A 22,596-nucleotide genomic window follows, 5' to 3' on the forward strand; every position below is an offset into this window, starting at 1 on the left:
TTCCAATTACCACACCAAAAACCTACTGATGTTTAAATGGTGGAGGAGATGGTAATCTTCCATGTCCTTGTGCCTATCTAGGGACAGCAATGAAATGGACTGATTCACATGAAACTCAGAGACTACCTTAAGCAAGAAGGATGGAACAGTACGAAGTTGTATCGCTCCTGAGGTCATCTGGTGGAATGGAGCCAGACACGACAATGCCTGTAGTTCAGAGATGCGACGAGCCAAGCATATCACCACCAGGAACACCGTTTTCAGGGGTTAACAGGTGTAATGTCAGACTACTTAGCTGCCAAAAAGAGGGCCCTGCCAAAAACTCCAATACTAGATTAAGATTCCACAAGGGAATTGGCCACCATAGGAGTGGCCGGAGGTGCTTTATCCCTTTTAGAAAACGGGCCATGTCTGGATGTGCTGACAGGCGGATTCTGTTCACCTTGCCCCTGAAACAGGAGAGCGCCGCTACCTGAACTTTCAAGGAGTTAAGGAACAACCCTTTATTCAAGCTGTCCTGTAAAAATTCCTGAACCAGAGGGATTTTGGCCATCCGAGGGGCAACACTGCGTTCCTTGCACCAGGCCTCAAATACTCTCCAGACCCGCACATTCTCTAAGGATGTTGACAACTTCCGCGCGCAGAGCAAGGTGGTAATTACTGTCACCGAATATCCATGCTTCATGAGGCGAGCCCTCTCAAGGGCCAAACCATAAGACAAAATCGAGTTGGATCCTCATGAAGGACCTGACCTTGCTGTGTGGTGGGAGACAAGAGGGAGTCTCCACCAGAAGTCTCCACATGTCTGCATACCATGGGAACCAGAGCCAATCCAGAGCCACTAGAATGACTAATACCCTGTGGTGCTAGATTCTGCGAATGACCCTGCCCAGCAGGGGCCAAAGAGAGAAGGCGTATAGTAAGTTCTCTTCTGGCCAGGTATGAACAAGGGCATTGATCCCCAGGGACCGCTGATCTCTTCTGCGACTGAAGAATCGGGAAACCTTCGCATTGTGAGATGCAGCCAGAGGTCGATGGATGGGAGGCCCCAACGATCTACCAGCAGCTGAAAAGGCTCTGGCCGACAACATCCATTCTCCTGGATCCAGACTCTCCCTGCTTAGAAAGTCTGCTCTGACATTGTCTTTTCCTGCGATATGGGAGGCCAAGATCATCTGTAGATTCAAATCTGCCCATTCCATAAGGAGATCTATCTCCAGAGACACTTGCTGGCTCTTGGTTCCTGCCTGATGGTTGATGTAGGCTACTGTCAGACAACGCAACTGCTGTTGCGTTGTCTGACATCACGCAGACCACCTGACCCTGGAGTAGGTGGCCGAATTGTAGACAGGACAATCTGACCGCCCAGGCTTCCAGACGGTTTATGCTCCAGAGCACTTCTTCCTTGGTCCAACATCCCTGGCAATCAGTTCCTGACAGTGAGCTCCCCAACCCCGGAGGATTGCGTCTGTTGTGAGGACTAGCCAATTCAGTAGGGACAGGTTTACACCCTTCCCAGGTGAGCTTCCTGAAGTCACCACTAGAGCCGAGAACATACTTCCATCAGTAGGTGGAGGCGAATCAAATAGTCTTGAGACAGCAGCTCCAACGTGACAGCAGGGAGCGTTGAAGTGGCCACATATGTGCCCTCCCTCACAGTAAGGTTGACACCATCAAACAGAGGACCTGAAGATAGCTCCATACCTTGGGGCGTATCGTGTTTGTCAACCGATGCACTTGTGATATCAACTTCCTTATCCGAGAAGGTGGGGGGAAGACCTTGCCCTGCTTGGTGTCAAACTTGGATGTCAAACTAGATTCCCAGATATTCCAAGGATTGGGAGGGCTTGAGGCTGCTTGTGCCCATATTTACGACCCAACCAAGCTCCTGAAGTAGGGACGTCACCCTGCAGGTCACCTGGATACTCTCTTCCCATGACTTCGTCCGGATCAACCAGTCGTCCAAGTATGGGTGCACTAGGATTCCCTCTTTCCTCAGTGCCGCACTACGACCACCATGTTGGAAAATGTTCTGGGGGTGGTGGCCAGGCTGAAGGGCTGCGCCCAGTACTGATAATGGCGGCCCAATACCGCAAAGCATAGGAAACTACGTTCTTGCCGGATTGGAATATGAAGGTAGGCATCGGAGAGGTCCAGGGTGGATACGTACTCTCCTGGTTGTATAGCCATTATCATGGAGCGCAGAGTTTCCATGCAGAAATGAATTACCCGTAGGCAGGGCCGGTGGAAGCACTAGGTGCCGAGCATTAGGGGGTGCCAAGCCGCCGCTGGCCGCTGGTGGACCTAATGGCGTAGGCTCCCGTCGTTCTGAGTGATCAGAAGCGGGTCCTTTCCCAAGGGAATGTGCCTGCGGATGGAGAGATCCTGAAGTATTGGAAACCACACTTGGCGTGGCCAGTGAGGTGCTATCAGGATCATGGTTCCCTTGTCCTGACGTAACTTCACGAGAGTCTTTGAGAGAAGAGGAAGTGGAGGGAATGCATAGAGCAGACCGGTTGCCCACGAGAGGGAGAATGCGTCTCTGGTCTGAGAGTGTTTGTTGCGAATGAGAACATAAGAACATGCCATATTGGGTCAGACCAAGGGTCCATCAAGTCCAGCATCCTGTTTCCAACAGTGGCCAATCCAGGCCATAAGAACCTGGCAAGTACCCAAAAACTAAGTCTATTCCATGTTACTGTTGCTAGTAATAGCGGTGGTTATTATCTAAGTTAACAATTAATATCAGGTAATGGACTTCTCCAAGAACTTATCCAATCCTTTTTTAAACACAGCTATACTAACTGCACTAACCATATCTTCTGGCAACAAATTCCAGAGTTTAATTGTGCGTTGAGTGAAAAAGAACTTTCTCCGATTAGTTTTAAATGTGCCACATGCTAACTTCATGGAGTGCCCCCTAGTCTTTCTATTATCCGAAAGGGTAAATAACCGATTCACATCTACTCGTTATAGACCTCTCATGATTTTAAACACCTCTATCATATCCCCCCTCAGCCGTCTCTTCTCCAAGCAGAAGTTCTCTACTTTGCGGTTTTGAGGAGATGCAAAAAGGTCTATCCGAGGATATCCCCATTGTTGGAAGATGGAGTTTGCCACTGAGGGGTTAAGAGACCACTCGTGCAGTTGAAAGATGTAACTCAGCTTGTCTGCGAGCACATCGTCCACTCCCGGTAAGTAGGTGGCCCTGAGGTACATCGAATGGGAGAGAGCTTCCGCCCAAATCTGTGCAGCTTCCTGACACAGAAGAAAGGAGCCCTTACCTCCCTGCTTGTTGATGTACCACATGGCCACCTGGTTGTCAGTCTGAATCAGGATGACCTGATTTGATAGGCGATCCTGAAAAGCCCTGAGAGCATATCTGATTGCTTGAAGTTCCAGGAAATTTATTTGGTGTTTGGCTTCCTCTGGAGACCAAGAGCCTTGTGTCTGCAAATCGGCTATGTGGGCTCCCCACCCGATGTTAGAAGCGTTGGTGGTGAGAATGATTTGAGGATTTGGAACCTGGAAGGGCAATCCCTGGAGGAGATTGGTCTGATTTTTCCACCAGGCGAGAGACAGACGGAGTGAGTCGGTGATGTGGACAATGGCCGACAGAGGCTGAATAGCTTGAGTCCATTGATACCTCATAGTCCAGTGCATGAGTCTCATGGCCAAGCGGGCCATGGACTGAGGATGCCATGTGTCCCAGGAGAACGAGAAATTGGCGTGCAGTTGCAGAGTGCTGAGACTGCAGCTGGTAAGCAAGAGATACAAGAGTCAGTGCTCGTTGTCGAGGCAGGAAAGCCTTTGTCTGTAAGGTGTCCAAATCTGCCCCAATGAACGACAAGATTTGAGATGGGACTAAGTAGGATTTGTCGTAACTGACGAGAAATCCTAACGAAATTAGAGCTTGTAAGGTTAGATTGAGGGACAACAGAGCAGCTTGCTGAGTGGGGGCCCTGATTAACCAATCGTCTAGATAGGGGTAGACGTGAATACCTTGTGTCCTGAGGAAGGCTGCGACGATTACGAGACATTTTGTAAAGACTCGTGGTGCAGACGCTAGGCCGAATGGAAGCACTCGGTATTGATAGTGCTCGGGGCCTACTAGGAACCTCAGGTACTTGCGATGAGCTGGACTTATCGCAATATGGGTGTATGCGTCCTGGAGGTCCAGAGAGTAGAGCCAGTCTCCTCCTTGTAGAAGAGGTAGAAGCGATCCCAAGATGACCATCTTAAATTTTTCTCGCTGGAGGTACTTGTTGAGGGCCCGTAGGTCCAGAATAGGAAGGACGCCTCCCGATTTTTTGGGGATTAGGAAGTACCGTGAATAGAACCCTAGGCCTTGCTGAGAGTATGGAACGGGTTCTATTGCTCTTGACTGGAGGAGGGAAACCTCGTGATTCAGAAGAATGGAGTGTTCGGATGTTCTCCATGTTCTGTAGAGGTGGAGAGTCCTGTGGCTGGGCGAGAATGCTCAGGGTTACCATCTGACCTATGATTGCCAATACCCATTGGTCGGATGTGATTGAATGAAACATGTTGTGGAAGTGGTATGTGCGACAGAGGAATCTGGCTGCTGCTCTCTAGGTGGAAGTCAAAAACCTGAAGCAGGTCTTCGTTGAGGAGCTGCTTGTGGTTTTTGTTTACGGGCTTGACGAGACTGCGGTTTTTGATAAGGTCTCGTGGTACGGGATCTGGTTGGTGGCGGGTAAGACTTCTTTGGGCGGAAGAATGACTTCTTAGAATCCTTTCTGAAGGGCTGTTTTGAGGAGAAGTCAGAAGGCATCAAAGAGAGCTGTCTTAGGGTCTCATGATGGTCCTTTAATTCTGCCACCGTCCGTTGAATCTGTTCGCCAAACAGATTATCTCCGACACAAGGCAGGTCGGATAACCGGTCTTGTACTTCTGGGCGAAGGTCAGAAGACTTGAGCCAGGCCCACCGTCTCGCCGAAATAGCAGCTGCAGACACTCTGGTAGAAGTGTCAAAAATGTCATAAGATGTTCTAATCTCATGCTTGCCTGCCTCAAAACCCTTGTTTACTAGGGTTTGTAATTGTTCTTGAGATTGTCGAGGCAGGGAGTCAGAGAAGTCCTGTATCTGCTTAAAAATGACCCTGTTATATTGGGTCATATAAAGCTGATAGGCGGCAATTCGGGAGATGAGCATGGCCCCTTGGAATACTCGGCGACCAATGTTATCTAGGAACATCTGTTCCTTTCCAGGAGGAACAGAAGAGTGAGGCTTTGACCTCTTCGCCCTCTTTTGTGCAGACTCTACCACGACAGAGTGGTGATCAAGCTGTGATTTTTGAAAACCTGGGGCTGACTGCACCAAATAGGTAGTGTCAGCTTTCCTGTGTACTGGAGCAATTGATCCAGGACGCTCCCAGTTCTTGTTGAGGAGATTGAGAAGGACCTGATGGATGGGAATAGAGGTGATTACCTTGGGGGCATCCAGGAATTGGAGCAACTCCATCATCTGATGCCTATCATCCTGTTCTGTCTGTAATTGGAAGGGAACCAATTCAGACACTTCCTTCACAATATTTATAAAGGAGAGGTCCTCTGGAGGAGAACGCTTCCTACTCTCAGTGGGTGAAGGTGGTGAAGGTAAATCATCGGTGTCTGTTGAGGTATCATCAGCCTAGGTATCATAAGGATCAGCACCCGTCCCTCTAGGAACTAGAGGGGGACAGGGTGGTTAGATACCTGAAGGTCCCGGTCTAGCCTCCGAAGGAATTATCAGAGGCACCGATGATGGCATCGAAGGCACAGGTGCAGGTATCGAGGGCATCAATGGATGACTCTGTGGCGCCGACGGACGTATCGGCACCAATGGATGGGTCGAAGGCGAGGGACGTATTGGCATCGATGGCTGAGGCAGAACTCCCGATGGAGGGATGCGGAACGGTGTTTCTCCTCCCAATGATGCTGTTAGTGGGGAGGGCATCAGAGCCATCAGAGACCCAGGATCCATCGGTGGAAAAGCGGCCATAAGCACTTCCATCCTGGATAGCAGTGGTGCCAGCGCTGCCGGAATCGGGTCGATGATCGGTTCCACAGGGGGTGCCGGTGTCGGAGGAACCTGAAGACGTTGCATCGCCTTGTCCTGGAGCAAGCAGCCCCGGCTCCGGAACAGAAGAAGGAGGCAGAGGCATAGCCGGAGGGACCACCGTTAAAGGCAGAGTCACGGCTCCCAATCCCCGATCGGGTGAGGGTTGCCTCGGTGACCCGGTCGCAGGAATGGTCGCTGCCTTTCCTGGACGGGGTTTCTTCGACTGCGGCTCAGACGATGGCGAGGTCGATGATTTCGCTCCCTCGATGGTCCGAGTCTTACAGTGTTGATGGCGATGTTTCTCCCTGCGATCCCCTCGATCCTGAGGGGGAGTAGAGGGTGTCGATGGCCGAGAAGTCATCGATGCTGGTGCGAAGTTGACGGTGCCGGTTCTGATGATGTCGATACAATGGACAGAGTCGGGGTTTGAGCACGGAAGAGAAGTTTCATCTTCTCCATTCTGGCCTTGCGACCCTTCAGTGTCATTAGGGCACATTTGGTGCAGGTGAAGACATCGTGCTCGCGTCCTAGACACATTACACAGACTTTATGGGGGTCTGTGATAGACATGGTGCGGGTACAGTCCGGGCACTGACGAAACCCCGACGCCATGGCAAAAAATCGAGCCGTGGTACGGTCGACTGCCAGTAGGCCACGAGGGCCAAACTCGGAGGTAATCAACGGGAAATGGGTAAAAACTTTCCGGAGTACCGCGGACTGAGAAAAGTTAGAGGAGGGACCCCTGTGGGGCAATTTAACTTTTAGTAATTCCGTGAGGAAAATTCCTGTCAGGAATCTCTTCAGAGCTCCTTTATCGCGAGGCTACTGCTGCGCGTAAAAAAGAAAACTGAAGGGGGACCCCTGCTGGCTGAAGGGTTAGTGCCATGCTGGGCATGCCCAGTAGGGGCCAGTCAAAGTTCTGGAAACTTTGACAGAAGTTTTCCATGATTGGGCTCCATCCTGATGATGTCACCCATTTGTGAGGACTACCATCCTGCTTGTCCTGTGAGAAATGGCTCTAAACCTGAGGGGATTTCTCCTTCTTCCAAGGAAGCTGGATCCCCTTCTTCGTCCCTGTTGTCAGAGTCCCTGCCTAGAACACTCTTGGTGAGGCATGTCTCCAGGTCTGCCAATAGGGCTGGGAGAGGGAGGCCTCACTGGCTGTACAGAGGCAAGTGAAGCAAACTGCGCCTGTACGAAGGCTTGAAGACCTTGAAAAAATTCCACCCAAGATAAGACCACCGGGTCCATACCTAGTCCAGGAAAAACTGGAGTAGGTGCTGCTGAATTTCCTTCTCCTATGGAAGACCCAGCCCCAGGATTATTCAGATCTGGGGTGCTTCTGGTTAAGGTTGTGGCTGACATCCTCAGAATGATAAGAACCGTGCTTGGTAAAGTCTGGGGAGTTCAGCTCTCCCTGGGCCTCCTCACAGTGCTGACGTAGGTAAGAATCCAGGTCAGACTGAGTAGCCCTAATATGTCAAGCAGCGCAGAAAGAATGGCACTTATGTTTCTTTGCTGTTGGAGCCATTAGAGACAGCAGTTACGAATTCAGCTGGCTCGCGCTTGAAGACACTTGTGCGCGCTGATTTCAGGCACCTAATCAGGCCGCAGCAAAGCACACGCACAGCCCATGCACTCGGGAATTCTGTGCTTTAGTGGTGGTACATGTAGACAGTGTGCAAAGTTGTGCGCATATGACTGCACGCGAAGTTGTGTGTGTACGTACAAGCACAAGTGCGTGCACAGCGCCGCACCATGGAGGGCAATGCAAAGCGCACAAAACCACGTGCAAAATGGCGTCCGACACAGCCTACCACACGCTATGCTAAGACTGAAGCAGGGCCTAGCCCACTGGGGGGCCGCTCAACCTCTCTGATGCCCACTTCCCTTTACAGCAACAGATTGGGAATGACAACAGTACCGCATGCCGAGCAAGGAGACCAGACAGAGTCTTACTGAAACCCCTTCCAATGACTCTGAATAAGAAACTTTTTTTCTTTTTAATATAAAAGAAACTTACCTGGGCTCGGCGCTTACCAACTGAGTACAGAGATGGTCTCCGGCTGCAGGGGGACAGGGCTTTGGAGGTCATCACCACACTTGGCTTCCTGCACCTGCTACCTTTCAGCTGCTTCAGCAGCAAAGTCCACGTCAGGAACCGGCTACCAGACTAAGGCACACCTCTGAGGGATCTCGGAAACCGCCTCAGGAATTCTTAACTGGGAGAGGGGCCTTTAGGTATCACTGCAGGAAGCAGGGCTCAATCTTTCTCCAATTTAAAGGCAAAAATGTATTTTTCTAAAGAGTATGGCGATCCTGACAGGAAAAGCACATCAACATCTGCTAGGAGACGGAGAGATACTGGAAGTGTGTGTATCTTAAGGTGTATCTAAGGGGTGTAGCTAAGGTGACATCAGCTTTGAAACCTGACTGTTTCCATCTACTAGCAGGGGAGCATATAACCCATTGGTTCTGAGTCCATCTGGCTACATGCTAGGAAACATTTTTTTAAAAATGTATTTGCTGGTGGATTCCAGGATTTTATTACAGCTTTTAAATTGTGAATCCAAAAAGTACAGCAGCTGCTGCTGTAAAACTGAATGTCCCAAGAGATATTTTCCTTGAATGGCTCCTAAAATGTATTTCAAATGCTCTAATTATCTTACTCACTGAAAGGCATACAACAAATAGCAGAAAACCTGACTAACAAATATAGATAGTGAAAGGCTTTCATTCCCTCCCTCTTCCAAAACCAGCGTCTCCCTCACACACACACACCATAATTGAGAATGTGCATGTTTTGTACACCCCCATATCTTTTCTCCCATCTAATTTCTCCTTTTACTTTCTTTGCATTGTCCTGCCTCCCCACCATCCCCTGGTTCCTCTTCCATTATCGGTCTCGCCCCTTCTCAAGTTGAACTCAGTTCCCTTCTTCTTGGTCAGAATGGAGGTGGTAAACAGCTGTCTAGCACGCACCCCTCCCCCTGTAATTTCTCAGGCTCTTGGTTAAATATCACAGCAGTGGGGAGGGAGCAGGGAACTTACCTCAGTACTTGATTCAGTGCTTTGATCTGACTGGACCAGCTTTGAGCTCAGATCTACAAAACACACATACACACACCAATGATGCTACTATAGAAGAGAATTCCACCAATTCAACACAACACTGATAACTGAATTTATTTTATTTATTTGCTTTTATATACCAACATTCATTGGGGTATATCACATCAGTTTACATGTTAACGTGGAGAATAGTAAGACTAAAGTATCTTATTATTATTACATTGTAACGGAGGCAATTCAACAATTAATGTAATTACATTTTAACAGAGGGGAACATTGTAATGGAAGTAACAATTGATCAGATCAGAAAAGTACATCTTTTTTTCAGTTAACTTTAAATATCTTGCTATAAATTTTCAGCTTTGTTAACTTGGAGAGTTTGATGTCGGACCATTAAGTTGCTCCCACTAGCTATAAAACTCACAAGGCAATGAGTGGAATGCCCCAGGGCGAACAAGATGTTTAAAAGTGGTATAACACTGAGATATGAACTACCACAGTAGCGGCCTCAGAATTTGACAGATCTGTAAACAGTAGAACCTATACAAATGGTATTAGATGGGGGTCAAGCACTTAAATCTACAGCCCACTGAAGTGTTTGGGCTTGGCTCACTGATTCATTCAAGCCAGGTAGCCATGATTAAGCTCCACCATTGTGTAGGTGTGTAGTGCACAGAGTTCATAAAGAAACAGATATACTGCAAAAGTTTAATGCTTGATACAGGGTCGGGGCTCGATCACAAACAGAGGAGCAAAAAGGTTAATGCAAAGTCTGAAAAAGCGTGAGATCTTCCTGCTTTGAGAAGCTCTGTAACTGCTTGGCTATGTAAACAAATACCAGGCTGCCTTTAAAATGCTTAATGCAAGGCAATATCTGTCTTTGAAGCTACTGTGAGCTTTTCTTTGTTTACAGTAATTAGAGCTGATTTTCTGCTGCTTTGAAACATTCTGAACCGCATTGCTTTTTAAAATATTTTCTAATACTGTAAACAAAGGGGGCAGGAAAGTGAAAATGTTTTCATACTTCTATGATTGTATATACATAATTGGGAAAAAGAGTAAACTGTGAACAATTGTACCGGAGGGATTAAAGATGGCAATGCTGATGCCAGAGAATACCGGAAAAGGAAGCATGTCATTGCGTGTCATAACCAGTGCACAAGTCCATCCACTCGCACAATTCCAACTGGTTGGATGAACCCTTTCGTCCTATACGCACTGAACGATCCACTCGCACTGTCAACAAAGGCACCCTCTCCATTCCCCCTTTGAAAAAAGCCCACCTCTCCTCTACTAGGGACCGTGCACTATCCATTGCAGGCCCTAAACAATGGAACGCCCTCCCTACCACTCAGGCTAGAGCCATGTTACGCCAAGTTCAGAAAAAAACTTAAAACATGGCTCTTCCGACAAGCCTACCCTGATTAAGTACACCGACTTCTGCAAGTATCTTGCCTACGCCTTGTATATTCCTGTAAATAGTCCGTTGCAGTTTTTATTTATTGCTTTAATTCCTCCACCTCCTGCTCTTTGTATACTCCTCCTTGTTCGCCCTCCCTGTTCATTGTAATTTCTACCTTTAAAGTTACATTGTAAACCGGTATGATGTATGCATACTAATACCGGTATATAAAAGTTTTTAAATAAATAAATAAATAAACCAATAAGAGGGGAATACCAGGCCAGCCAATAGCATGAAGAACTGTAATGAACAGCAATATGAGAAGGTCAGAATGCTAGGACCAGACTGACATGCCCAGCCTGTATAAAAGTTTGAGACAAACGACAGAAAATTAAGTGTAGACTGGCCATCGAAAATTGAAGACACAGCTGGTTGCGTGAAGCACTTCTCAGCGCTGTTCTCCCCCAATTCCTTTTCCTGTGCAGTTACTTCACACGACTAAGAATCCTGTCTGCAGTGATCACCTCCTAGAGCTGATTTTCTCAGGAAAGCAGAGTTGCTTACCTGTAACAGGTGTTCTCACAGGACAGAAGGATGTTAGTCCTCACATATGGGTGACATCATCAGGATGGAGCCCAATCACGGAACACTTTTGTCAAAGTTTCTAGAACTTTGATTGGCACCACTGAGCATGCCCAGCATGGCACCAACCCTGCATCCAGTCTCGTGTATAGCAAAAAGTATTTGCGAAAAATAAAACAACAAATCGCAAGCGTACCCAACTCCACGGGGTGGCGGGTGGGTTTCATGAGGAATAACATTCTGCTGTCCTGTGAGAACACCTGTTACAAGTAAGCAACTCTGCTTTCTCACAGGACAAGCAGGATGGTAGTCCTCACATATGGGTGAATAGCGAGTTGAGGATGCTCGAGGAATGTACCAAAAACACCCAAATACGTGCAACTGGCACAACAACAGGGGTGAGTTTGGAGAACGGGCAGCCTGAAATTCCCAGCTGGGTGTTGGAAGGAAGTTGGGTATTAAGCTGAGAATAAATTGCACGGAACAGAATGGCCAAAGATAGAATCTTGTGTGCCAGCTTTGTCCAGGCAATAATGGGCTGCAAAGGTATGGAGAGAACTCCACATAGCAGCTCTGCAGATGTCAGCAAGAGGTACAGAGCGAAGGTGTGCTACCGACGTTGCCATTGCTCTAATAGAGTGCACTTTAACACGTCCCTGTAGCGGAAGGCCTGCTTGTTGGTAGCAGAAGGAAATACAGTCCGCCAGCCAGGAGGACAGGGTCTGCTTTCCCACCGGGATTCCCAGTTAATTTTATCAAAGGAGACAAATAGCTGGGTGGACTTCCTATGGCCTGCAGTGTGTTCCAAATAAAAGGCCAGCGCACGCTCGACTGGATGTACCCAGCGCCTGTAGCTCACTGTTCCTGCGAGTGGACGTTAAAGCAAGAAGGAAGAGTACCTTCCAAGTGAGATGTCGTAGCTCGCAGGAATGCAGAGGCTCAAATGGAGGTTTTATGAGTCGCGCCAATACTACATTAAGGTCCCAAGCAGGGGCCGGGGGATGGAGAGGGGGCTTAAGGTGCAGCAAGCCCTTCATAAAGTGCACTACTAGGGTTGTGTCGAAATAGAGACATCCCCTGTACCCTTATGGAAAGCGGCCACCACACTGACATGTACTCTAATGGAGGAAGCTTGTAGACCCGACTCCGAGAGGTGCCAGAGGTAGTCTATAAACTTCGTTGTGGGGCAGGTAAAGGGATCTAACTCCTTTGAAGTACACCATAATGAAAACCTTTTCCATTTAGAATGATAAGATTTTCTAGTAGAAGGCTTTTGTGAAGCTATCAGGACCTGGGATACAGAGTCCGAGAGATTGAGAGGCCGCAAAATTAGCCTTTCAACATCCAAGCTGTCAGCAACAAGGCCTGGAGATTGGGATGGCGCAGCTGTCCTTTCTTCTGAGATATCAGAGACGGATCCTTGCCAAGGCGAATTTATGGATGATAGAGAGGACGCGAAGGATGGGAAACCATACCTGACGAGGTCAGTAGGGAGCTATGAGAATCATGAGGCCCTTGTCCCGGCGTAGCTTCACGAGAGTCTTGCTGATGAGAGGAAGTGGTGGGCAAGCATACAGGAGACCTGTTGCCCAGGAGTGGGTGAAGGCGTCCCTCGATGGAGTTTTTTTTTGACTGCGATGTAGGGAGCAGAAGTTCTCCACCTTGCGATTGTGAACCGATGCAAAGAGGTCGATGCTTGGATACCCCCACTTCTGAAATATCTGATCCGCCACCGTGGGGTTCAGGGATCACTTGTGGGGATGAAAAGTACGACTGAATTTGTCCGCTAGAACAGTGTCCACGGCCACCAGGTAGGTTGCTCTCAGTAGCAGGGAATGAGAGAGAGCTAAGACCCAAATTTGCACTACTTCCTGAAACAGGAGGTGGGAACTGGTCCCACCCCTGCTTGTTGATGTACCACATCACAACTTGATTGTCTGTTTGGATTAGAATTGACTTGTTGGCTAAGCAATCCTAGAAGGCTAGAAGGGCATATCTGATCGCCCTGAGCTCCAGAAAGTTTATCTTAAGTTGCGCTTCTGCTGCAGACCAGGTTCCCTGAGTTTGCAGGTGGTTAAATACGCTCCCCTACTGAGAGTGGAAGCATCAGTTGTTAGAATTATCTGAGGTTCTGGAGCCTGAAACGGTAGCCCTCTGAGCAGGTGGGACTCTTGAATCCACCAAGCCAGTGAGAGATGAAGCTGCCTGGTGACATGGACAATGTTGGACATGGAATGGTGTGCCTGGGTCCACTGGGATTTTAACATCCACTGCGTTACTTGCATGGCAAGTCGAGCCATTGGGGTAACATGGACCGAGGACGCCATATGTCCCAACAATACGAGGACATGACGCGCAGTCGTGGTTTGCCGAGAATGTATAGTGCGTGCAAGCACTGCCAGCGTATGAGCTTGGTCCCTGGGAAGGAAAGCTTTCGCTTGGATAGTGTCGAGATCCACTCCGATGAAGGAGAGGGATTGAGACGGAATCAGATTGGACTTCTGATAATTGATTAGAAATCCCAAGGACAGTAGGAGCCGCACGGTGAGATGGAGGGAGTGAAGAACCGCCTCCAGCGACTGAGCACTAGGTAACCAGTCGTCTAGATAAGGATAAAGTGAGTGCCAAGGCTTCTTAAGTATGCGGCTACTGCTGCCAGGCATTTCGAGAAGACACGAGGGGCCGATGCCAGGCTGAACGGAAGTACTCGGTACTGGAAGTGCTGGTTTCCGACGAGGAACCGGAGGTACTTTCTGTGAGACAGGATAATTGCTATCTGCATGTACGCGTCTTTTAGATCTAGAGAGCAAAGCCAATCCCCCTGTTGAAGAAGAGGGAGTAAAGAGCCTAAGGGTACCATCCTAAACTTCTCCCTTTGAAGATGTTTGTTTAGGGCACAAAGGTCTAATAGGGGGCCAATGCCTCCTGTCATTTTTGGTATTAAGAAGTATCAGGAGTAGAAGCCCTGTCCCCTTTGCAAAGGAGGAACTGGCTCTATGGCGTTGGCTCGCAGGAGGGAAGCTATCTTCCACTGCAGGAGTTGAGAGTGGTCGGAGGAAGTCCACCCTGGCAGAGGTGGAGAGTCCGACGGTATGGAGAGGACGTTTAGATGGTAACCTTGAGCTACGACCGACTGGACCCTCTGGTCCATGGTGACCTTGAGCCACATGGGGGTAAAGTGGCAGAGCTGGCCGCCGACTGGCAGGGATGGCAGAGGGGGAAGATGACAATTGCTTTCTAGGGGGGAGTCAAAACCCAGAAGCAGGACCAGGTTGCGCAGGTGGCTGTGCTTTCTGAGGCCTGGGTTGTCGAGGTGAAGACTTTAGATAGGATCTAGATGGACGAGACTGAGCTGGTGGAGGGTAGTATCTTCATGCTTTGTAAGCAGTTCTTTTCACCTCTCTGCTGAATGGCAGTTTAGAAGAGGTAGAGAAGTCAGCATGTACAGCGGAAAGCTGCCGCAGCGTCTCATTATGATCTTTGAGTTGTGCGACAGTTTCTTGGATTTTTTCTCCAAACAGATTTGTCCCCTGTACAGGGGAGGTCCGCTAAGTGGTCTTGTACTTCTGGGCGCAAATCTGAGGATTTTAGTCAGGCCCACCTCCTTGCGCTTAGTCCGGCTGCTGATAGCCTGGAAGCAGTATCAAATATGTCGTAAGCTGACCTGACTTCATGCTTACCTGCACTGAAGCCCTTTTTTACGATGGGAGTTCAGTTGGTCTTGGAACTGATCCGGGAGAGACTCAGAAAATTCCTGTAATTGCTTGAATAAATTCCTGTTGTATTGGGCCATATAAAGTTGATATGCCGCAATACGAGAAATAAACACTGAGCCATGGAAAACTCTTCGCCCAAAACCATCGAGGAATTTTTGCTCCTTCCCAGGAAGGGCCGAAGAATGAGGCCTTGGTCTCTTGGCCTTTTTCTGGGCAAACTCTACCACCACTGAATGAGCCAATTGTGGTTTTTGGAAACCAGGCGCCGCCTGGACTAAATAGGTGGCATCAGTCTTGCGGTTGACAGAAGGGACCACACCAGGATGCTCCCAGTTGCGCTGCAGAAGATCAAGCAGAACATCATGAACCGGGATGGACATTATTTCTTTTGGTGCGCTGACAAACTGAAGGACCTCTAGCATTGTGTGTCAGGAGTCTTCTTCAGTTTGCAGGGCAAAAGGTATAGTCTCAGACATGTCCTTGATGAAATTAATGAAGGAGAGGTCCTCCGGTGGAGACTTCCGTCTCTCTTCAGGTGGCGAAGGTTCAGATGGGATATCTCCGGTGTCCTGGGAATCAGATGAGTCATCGGACCATGGTTGGTAAGGCTGATCCCCAGCCCCCAATGGTGGGTCAGACAGTAGAAAGGGACCTTCTCCGGCCTGAGGAGGTCTGGGCACCCAGGGTATCTGTGCCTGCATCGACGGCTTCGGTTGTGGCATCGATGGTCTTGGGGCCAGCATCGGTGAAGGGGCACCGACGGCATCGGTGACTTCGGTGGATGCCTCGGTGGAAACAATCCAGAAGGCCCTGGAATCTGTTCTGGCCTCAATGAACCCTCCTCATCCAAGGAGAGATGAATGGGCGTCGAGGGACCGAGGAGTTTCGGTGCTTTCCCCGGTGCCACTGGCAGAGCACCAATGAGGACGTCCAGCCTGTCGAGGAGTGGAATAAGCATCGGTGGCATCGGTTCTGGAGCCGGCACTGGAACCGGTATCAGCGTTGATGGCTTCGGAAGGCCCTGGATGGCCTGTACCACCGCCTCTTGCACCATCCGGTGCAATTCCTCACGGAACGCTGGTGCGGCTAACACCAGGTCCGGAGTAGGAGGAATGGAGGGCATCGCCGGAGGGTCCACTGGTCCCAGTGGAGTCTTGGCTGCCGAGCCCACGGAAGGCAGGGAACGCCTCGGTGCACCCAGGTCAGAGGAGGTTCGAGGCTCCTCAGCACGGGGCTTCTTCTTCTTCGGTGGCTCGAAAGACTTTGGAAGTTGAAGGCACCGGTGCATCTGGCGTCGATGGAATGGACTTGCGATGCCTATGCTTCTCTTGGTGCTCAACCTTACCTGTGTCTGGCCCAGAGGACAGTGAAATAGTAGACTTCGTCGTCGACCGAGAGTTATCGGTATCCGACCGATGGCGTGACTTCGTCGGTGACGGAACCGAAGACGTGGAAGCTTGGGACAGTGGAGACTGCTTTGTGTGGAACAACAAAGCCATTTTTTCCAGCCGAGCCCGGCGGCCCTTCGGGTCATTTGGGCGCAGTTGGTACACGAGTCCACATCATGTGTCGGGCCCAGACAAAGTACACAGACCTGGTGAAGGTCTGTGATAGACATTGTCCTAGGAAAATCAGGGCACCGATGAAAACCCGTCGCCATCGCTGCCGTCGAAAATTTAGGCCGGTCGCAGTCAGTGCCTGTGAGGCTTATACCGGTCCCCGACGGGAACAGACCAAAAAACAGGTAAAAACTTACCGTACGGACGTGACTATCGACGGTGGAGAAGGGAGACCCCAAGGGAGTATAAACTTTTGTAATATGCAAAGAAATTCTTGAGGAAAAAATTCCTGTCAGGAACTTGTGAGAGAGCTAAGTCCGCATGGCAAAAAGCTGCGCGGAAAAAAGAGACTGAAGGGAGACCCCTGCTGGATGCAGGGTTGGTGCCATGCTGGGCATGCTCAGTGGTGCCAGTCAAAGTTCTAGAAACTTTGACAAGTGTTCCGTGATTAGGCTCCATCCTGATGATGTCACCCAATTGTGAGGACTAACATCCTGCTTGTCCTGTGAGAAAGTAATTTGCCACTGATTGTACATAGATCAGCTTAGCTCTCTATTCTATTCTGCTCTCTATTTCCATTTGTATTTTATATTATGTTTTATCGTAATCTACTTTATTATTGCTAGAATAATTATCTTATTACAGCTAAGAGAAAATATAAACACTTTTAACCTATAATTACCCTCTCTGAGTATTATTGCTATTTATATAGGTATAAAACGTCAGCTATTACAACGATAATGCCAAGAAACTAAATAGCGTTTGTCAGTCAATGTTTTGTTAAAATGTTATAACTGTTAAACTTTTCAATTAAATGTAAGTTTCACAATGTTACCATGTTACAATGTAAAGATAATATTGTTACCAGCAGTGAGTCACATTATCACTCAAGTTCTCATGTAAACCGATGTGATACCCACGTTTGAATTTCAGTATATAAAAACAAACAAATAAAAAAAATAAATAAAAATAACAGAAAAAAATGGGAGGGAGGGTAGATGAATGCCTGATCAGTTCTTATAAGCTGGTCATTAAGGGTTGCAAGGGCATACACAGGAACCCTCAGCATAGGTATTCAGAACTGGGCAAAATATGAGTGATCTTCGAACCTACGTATAACACTGTAGGGAAGAGAGAGCTTCATAAAAAGCAGGTGTTATCCACGAGGGGCAGCAAATTATGTGAACCTCCTGCTACTGATCTCTTCAATGGCATAACTAGCTCTATGTGGTGCGGTACAGGCACACACAAGAATCCTCACTCCACAGAACTTAGAATATAGTCAAAACATATACAAGACAGATAGATTTGTTTCAGGAAAATGTATGGGATTACTTCCTGTCTCCAATAACTGGCTTCTAGTTCTGAGGAATAAAGCTAAACACAGTGGATCATTTATAACAATTTTCCAGTTTTAACACAAGGTATTAATCATCACTTAGCTAGCAGAAAAGGATTTTTCTGTCTACGATGCAGGAGATTAAAGCACTAGCGAGGAATAACTTGGCACAGGTGAACAATGGCAATAAGGATAGAGAGGAGAAAGTGGACTTAATGTGAATAATGGATTGAAATGGCACAGCAGGAAACAGAAGATTCATGACTTCAGATTTTTGACAAAGGTGAAGCAAAGAAAATTCGAAAGAAAATAATTGGACAAGACTAAAATGACATTGTACACAATTAAAGCTAGTGTTAAAACACCAATGACCATTGCTCTTTTCAGACTCAGTCGGGCAATGCATCATACCTTTATTCTTCCGTTCCTCTATGTTTGCTCTCTGTCGAGTGCTCTTCTTCTCCACTGGCTTTCTCTGGTTGGACTCATTGGTCTGTGTGGCTGCCTGACAGACAGTCTGACTCTGAAGAAACAGAAAACCAGCACCACTTAAGCATTCTAAAAGTTTTACTTCATTTTCTGATTGCAAGCTCTTCAGCAACTAAAGCCTCAATCCCAATCATGGCTTCCGATATTTCTATTTTAAACCGAAAAAAATGAGATTTATATGCACTGAAGCTGCTCTGCCACATTTTCAGCTTGAGCCAAAACTTAAAAAGGCACAGTCTGACAAACCTCAGAGAGCCAGCAAAAGAAGGCTGAAGTCATTTTAGAAGATCCAACTGAAAATTGTAGCCACCAATATGCTTTTCAAATTTTTTCCAATTTGGCTGCCCTTTCCCACTATACAGAAAACAAGTTCTTATGGACTTAAATAGCAAGGACAAAAAGTGAGATCTGTTCAATGAGCAGGGAAAGGCTAGTTAAAAGAAAACCACTGAAATAAAATGCACTGCAAAAGTTCAAACCCTTGCATGATTTTCACATTCTGCTGTCTACACAAGGTATCTACAATTTCATCATAAAAGAACTGTAGAAATATTGCAAAAGTAATTAAGAATAAAAAAGAAAGTTTTTATTGAATAAGTCTTCACACCCTTTTCATAACAAACCCAAATTAGCCCTGGTTGAAAAAATTGCCTTTAGGCCCATAAGTTAAATAGAGCCCACCTATGTCCAAAGACAGTACTTGAAGTGATTTGAATACTCCTAGATGAAGACTCGTGTTTGTTGTATGACGTGAATTTGATACAAAGGTCAAAACATGCTGAACAAGAAGCTGCCAAAAGAACACTGGGATAACGTTATTCAAAGATACAGATTGGGGGATGACTGTAAGAAAATTTCAATGTGTTTGAATATGTTCTGGGGCACTGTCAGCTGTAAACCGGAAACAGGTGGCACTACCAAGACCCTGCTACGATCAGCTGTCCCTCCAAAAGTCAGCTGTCGTGGGCTAAGGAGATCAATGCAAAAAAAAAATCACTCAAAAACTATAGACATCTCTGGCTGAGACTGGGGGAAAACACCGACTGTACAAAAATCTCAGGATTACTCCACAAACATGGCCTGTATGGCAAGAAAGATGTCCCTGCTGAAGAAAAGCCATATTTCCTGCTGTATAGTTTTTGCAAAAAAAATATTTAAGGAACACTGCATGCCTGTGGGAGAAGGTTTTGTGGTCTGATGAGACTAAAGTGAAGCTTTTTGGTTTCAACGCTAAGTGATACATATGGTATACAACACAAAAAAAGAAAGCAAAGCACCAGCAATCAGCAATACAAACACACAAACAAGGTGCAATTAATACATTTAAAATCCTCTCAAACATATTCTTGTAAAGAACTTGGTGTCAGAGTAATACACACACAGCACATCAGATACTAACATCATGCCTACAGTAAAGCATGGTAGTGGCAGATTGACACTAACTAGAGAGGATGATTTGCAGCAGCTGGCACAGGGAGATTTTAACACATTTGAAAGATGGCTGGGGCAAAGTATAGTTAGATCCTAGAGAAAAACCTGGGACCAGAGAGAAAATTCAGCTTTCAGCAAGACAATGATTCTAAGCGCAAAGCAAACATACAGTGACTCAGCAAGAAGAAAGCCAATGCCCTTAAGTTGCTCAGTTAAAGCCCAAAGTCCTGCAGCAATATGAGAAAAGCAAGTCTGCTTACCGTAAACGGTGTTTCCGTAGATAGCAGGATGAATTAGCCATGCTGTCTGGGAGCATCGACGCGACCAGGAGTAGGCGGAGCTTCCCTCAGATAGCATCAGAGTTTTGAACTCTGAGTGCCTGTGCGGTCGTCTTCCCGCGCGAATCCGTTTCTCTCCTCAGTCTCTTGTAACCAAGCGAGGTATATGGCAAAAAATGTAGAGTAGAAGAGATCGCATGGCTAATTCATCCTGCTATCTACGGAAACACCGATTACGGTAAACAAACTTGCTTTTTCCCGTTGATAGCAGGCTGAATTAGCCATGCTGTCTGGGAGTCCCAAGCTCCCGGGTTGTGATTATATACGTTGTAGATAAAAGTTTTCAGATCACAACCCTTGAGAAACGTAGACAGTCCTACGGAGTAGTAGAGGTTGACAAGACTGCAGTTCCAAGTGCAGCAGCAGCAGCACCCTGTTTGTCAATACAGTAGTGTGATGTGAAAGTATGAAGAGATGACCAAGTTGCTGCTTTGCAAATGTCAATGAATGGAACTCGTTTAAGATGAGCAATTGAGGTTGCTGTAGCACGTATTTGGTGCGCTTTTGGTTTGTTTTTAAGGTTAGTCAAACGTTTGTTGTAACAAAATTCAATACAATAGGATAACCAGTTCGCAAAAGTTTGGAAACAGGTTGACCTGGGTTGTTCGGGTTGAAAGAGAGGAACAACTGAGATGGTCTAGATGGAGAATGAGTTCTTTGTTTGTAATAAGCCAAAGCTCTTTTGCAGTCCAATGAATGAAGGAGTTTGTCTCGGTCATTGAGATGAGGCTTTGGTTTGAAAATAGATAAGGTAATTGTGAGGTTTGCCTTAGAGGTCATGTCCACTGAGCAATTTCGCAGCCATGGTTGTCTTCTGGCAACCACAGAGGCCACTCCACTGGCTGAGGTACGAACTGAGCTTGCATCAGCTAGAAAGGCCACAGCAGGCTCCCTTGCCTCTCTGGAATGTGCTCCTGAGATATCTGCCTCTCTCTCTCATCCATCCTTAAGCAAGCGAGAGAGAGACAGAGAGAGAGAGAGAGAGAGAGAGAAGAAATCTGTAGCATCCTTGCTGTCGTGTCAAAGGCTTGTTTAAGGATGGACTCCAACCGCCTTTCGTGTGCATCCTTTAAGGCTGCTCCTTCCTCCACTGGGATAGTTGTTCGCTTCGAAATGGTGAAGACCAGGGCGTCCACTTTTGGGAAACGGAGGCATTCTCTGGCCGTTGGATCCAGAGGGTACAGTGCCACCAATGCCAGACCTCCTTTAAAATTGGCTTCCAGGGCGCCCCATTCCAGGTCGATCAACTCCTGGATGGCTTTTAGCATTGGGAAATAGCAAGAGGCTTTCCATAGAGACACCAGGACGGGATTCTTCTTTGGTTCTGTCATCGGGTCCGTGCCAGGAACTCCGAGTCTTCAGAGTCTGGGAGACCAGAACCGGCAATTCATCTCTATGGAAAAACCAAGCCTGGAGGGATTTCCCCATCCTCCAATGAGTCTGCATCCCTTCGTCGTTCTTGGTGTCTGAGCCCCTTGTCAGGGATACCCTTTGTGAGGAGTGGCATGCCGATAGGGCTGGGAGGGTGAGGCCTTCTCAACTGGGGTTTGGTCTGGGCAGGGGCAGTAGCTGACTGCGCCTGAATGAAGGCCTTGAAAGAATTTTACATAAGAAAAGGCCGCCGGGTCCATACCTAGCCCAGGAGGAACTGGGGTAGGTGCTGCTGAGCTGCCCTCTCCCAAGGCGGACGCAGGCCCAGGATTACTCAGATCCGGGGCGCTGTCGGATAATGTTGTGGCTGACCCATCTTTGAAATGGGAGAGACTGGGCTTGGAGAAGTTCTGGGAATCCAACCCTCCCTGGGCCTCCTCACAGAACCGACACAGGAAGGATTCCAGGTCAGAATGTGTAGCCCTAATATGGGAGGCAGCACAAAGATTATATCGCTTGTGCTTCTTTGCTGCCAGAGCCATAGTCAATTGAAAGTTGTATGTTCAGCCGGCCAGTACTTGGACTTGAGCACGCACAATCCACCCCGATGTGCATAAGTATAAGCACCCTTATGCACGAACGTATGCGGGCACTTATGCGTGCGGGTGTTCACACAGGTATGAGCGTGCTAAACACAAAGCAGGGCCGACCTGCACCACGTGTACCGACAGTCTATGGGGGAAAATGGAGCTGCACAAAACCACACTCAAGATGGCGCCGCTGCAACCTGCCACGTGGAGTGCCCACCAAGCCTGAAGTAGGGCATAACCCATTGGGGGGCCTGCTAAACCAGCTTGGGAACGTCGGCATGGCATGTCGAGCAAGGAGACCGGAGGAAAGACTTACCTAAGCCCTTCCACATCTCTGAATTGGAGTCCTTCTTTACTTACTTGGGCTCAGCGCTTATCGGCTGAGTACAGAGACAGTCTCTGGCTGCGGGGGGAGAATGCTTTAGCTGTCACCGTCACGCTCGGCTTTCTGCACCCGATGTCTTTCAGCTGCTTCAGCAGTAAAGTCCACACTGGGAGCCGGCTACCAGACCACCTCAGGAATTCTTGACTTGGGGAGGGACCTTTAGGTATCGCAGCAGGAGAGTGGAACTAAAGCGATAAATTTTCCTCTTCAATAGGAGTACTGCAAACACACTAGACCACCAATGCGGGTGTAGGGAAAGCA

General features: G+C 47.9%; 1 protein-coding gene across 3 annotated transcripts in view; it reads right to left on the reverse strand.

The window, feature by feature from the left end:
- Positions 1–22,596, reverse strand: part of OTUD4 (OTU deubiquitinase 4) — a 234,325-nt gene that overhangs the window by 70,055 nt on the left and 141,674 nt on the right. For all 3 annotated transcript variants that reach the window (XM_029600893.1, XM_029600808.1, XM_029600977.1), the window contains 2 exons: positions 18,143–18,254; positions 9,113–9,165 (listed from right to left, as the gene is read on the reverse strand). In XM_029600893.1, the coding sequence (XP_029456753.1) occupies positions 9,113–9,165; positions 18,143–18,254 (165 nt within the window). The remainder of the gene's footprint in view (positions 1–9,112; positions 9,166–18,142; positions 18,255–22,596) is intronic.

Source organism: Rhinatrema bivittatum, chromosome 1 (genome assembly GCF_901001135.1).
Source record: "Rhinatrema bivittatum chromosome 1, aRhiBiv1.1, whole genome shotgun sequence".
In the NCBI taxonomy this organism is placed as follows: domain Eukaryota; kingdom Metazoa; phylum Chordata; class Amphibia; order Gymnophiona; family Rhinatrematidae; genus Rhinatrema; species Rhinatrema bivittatum.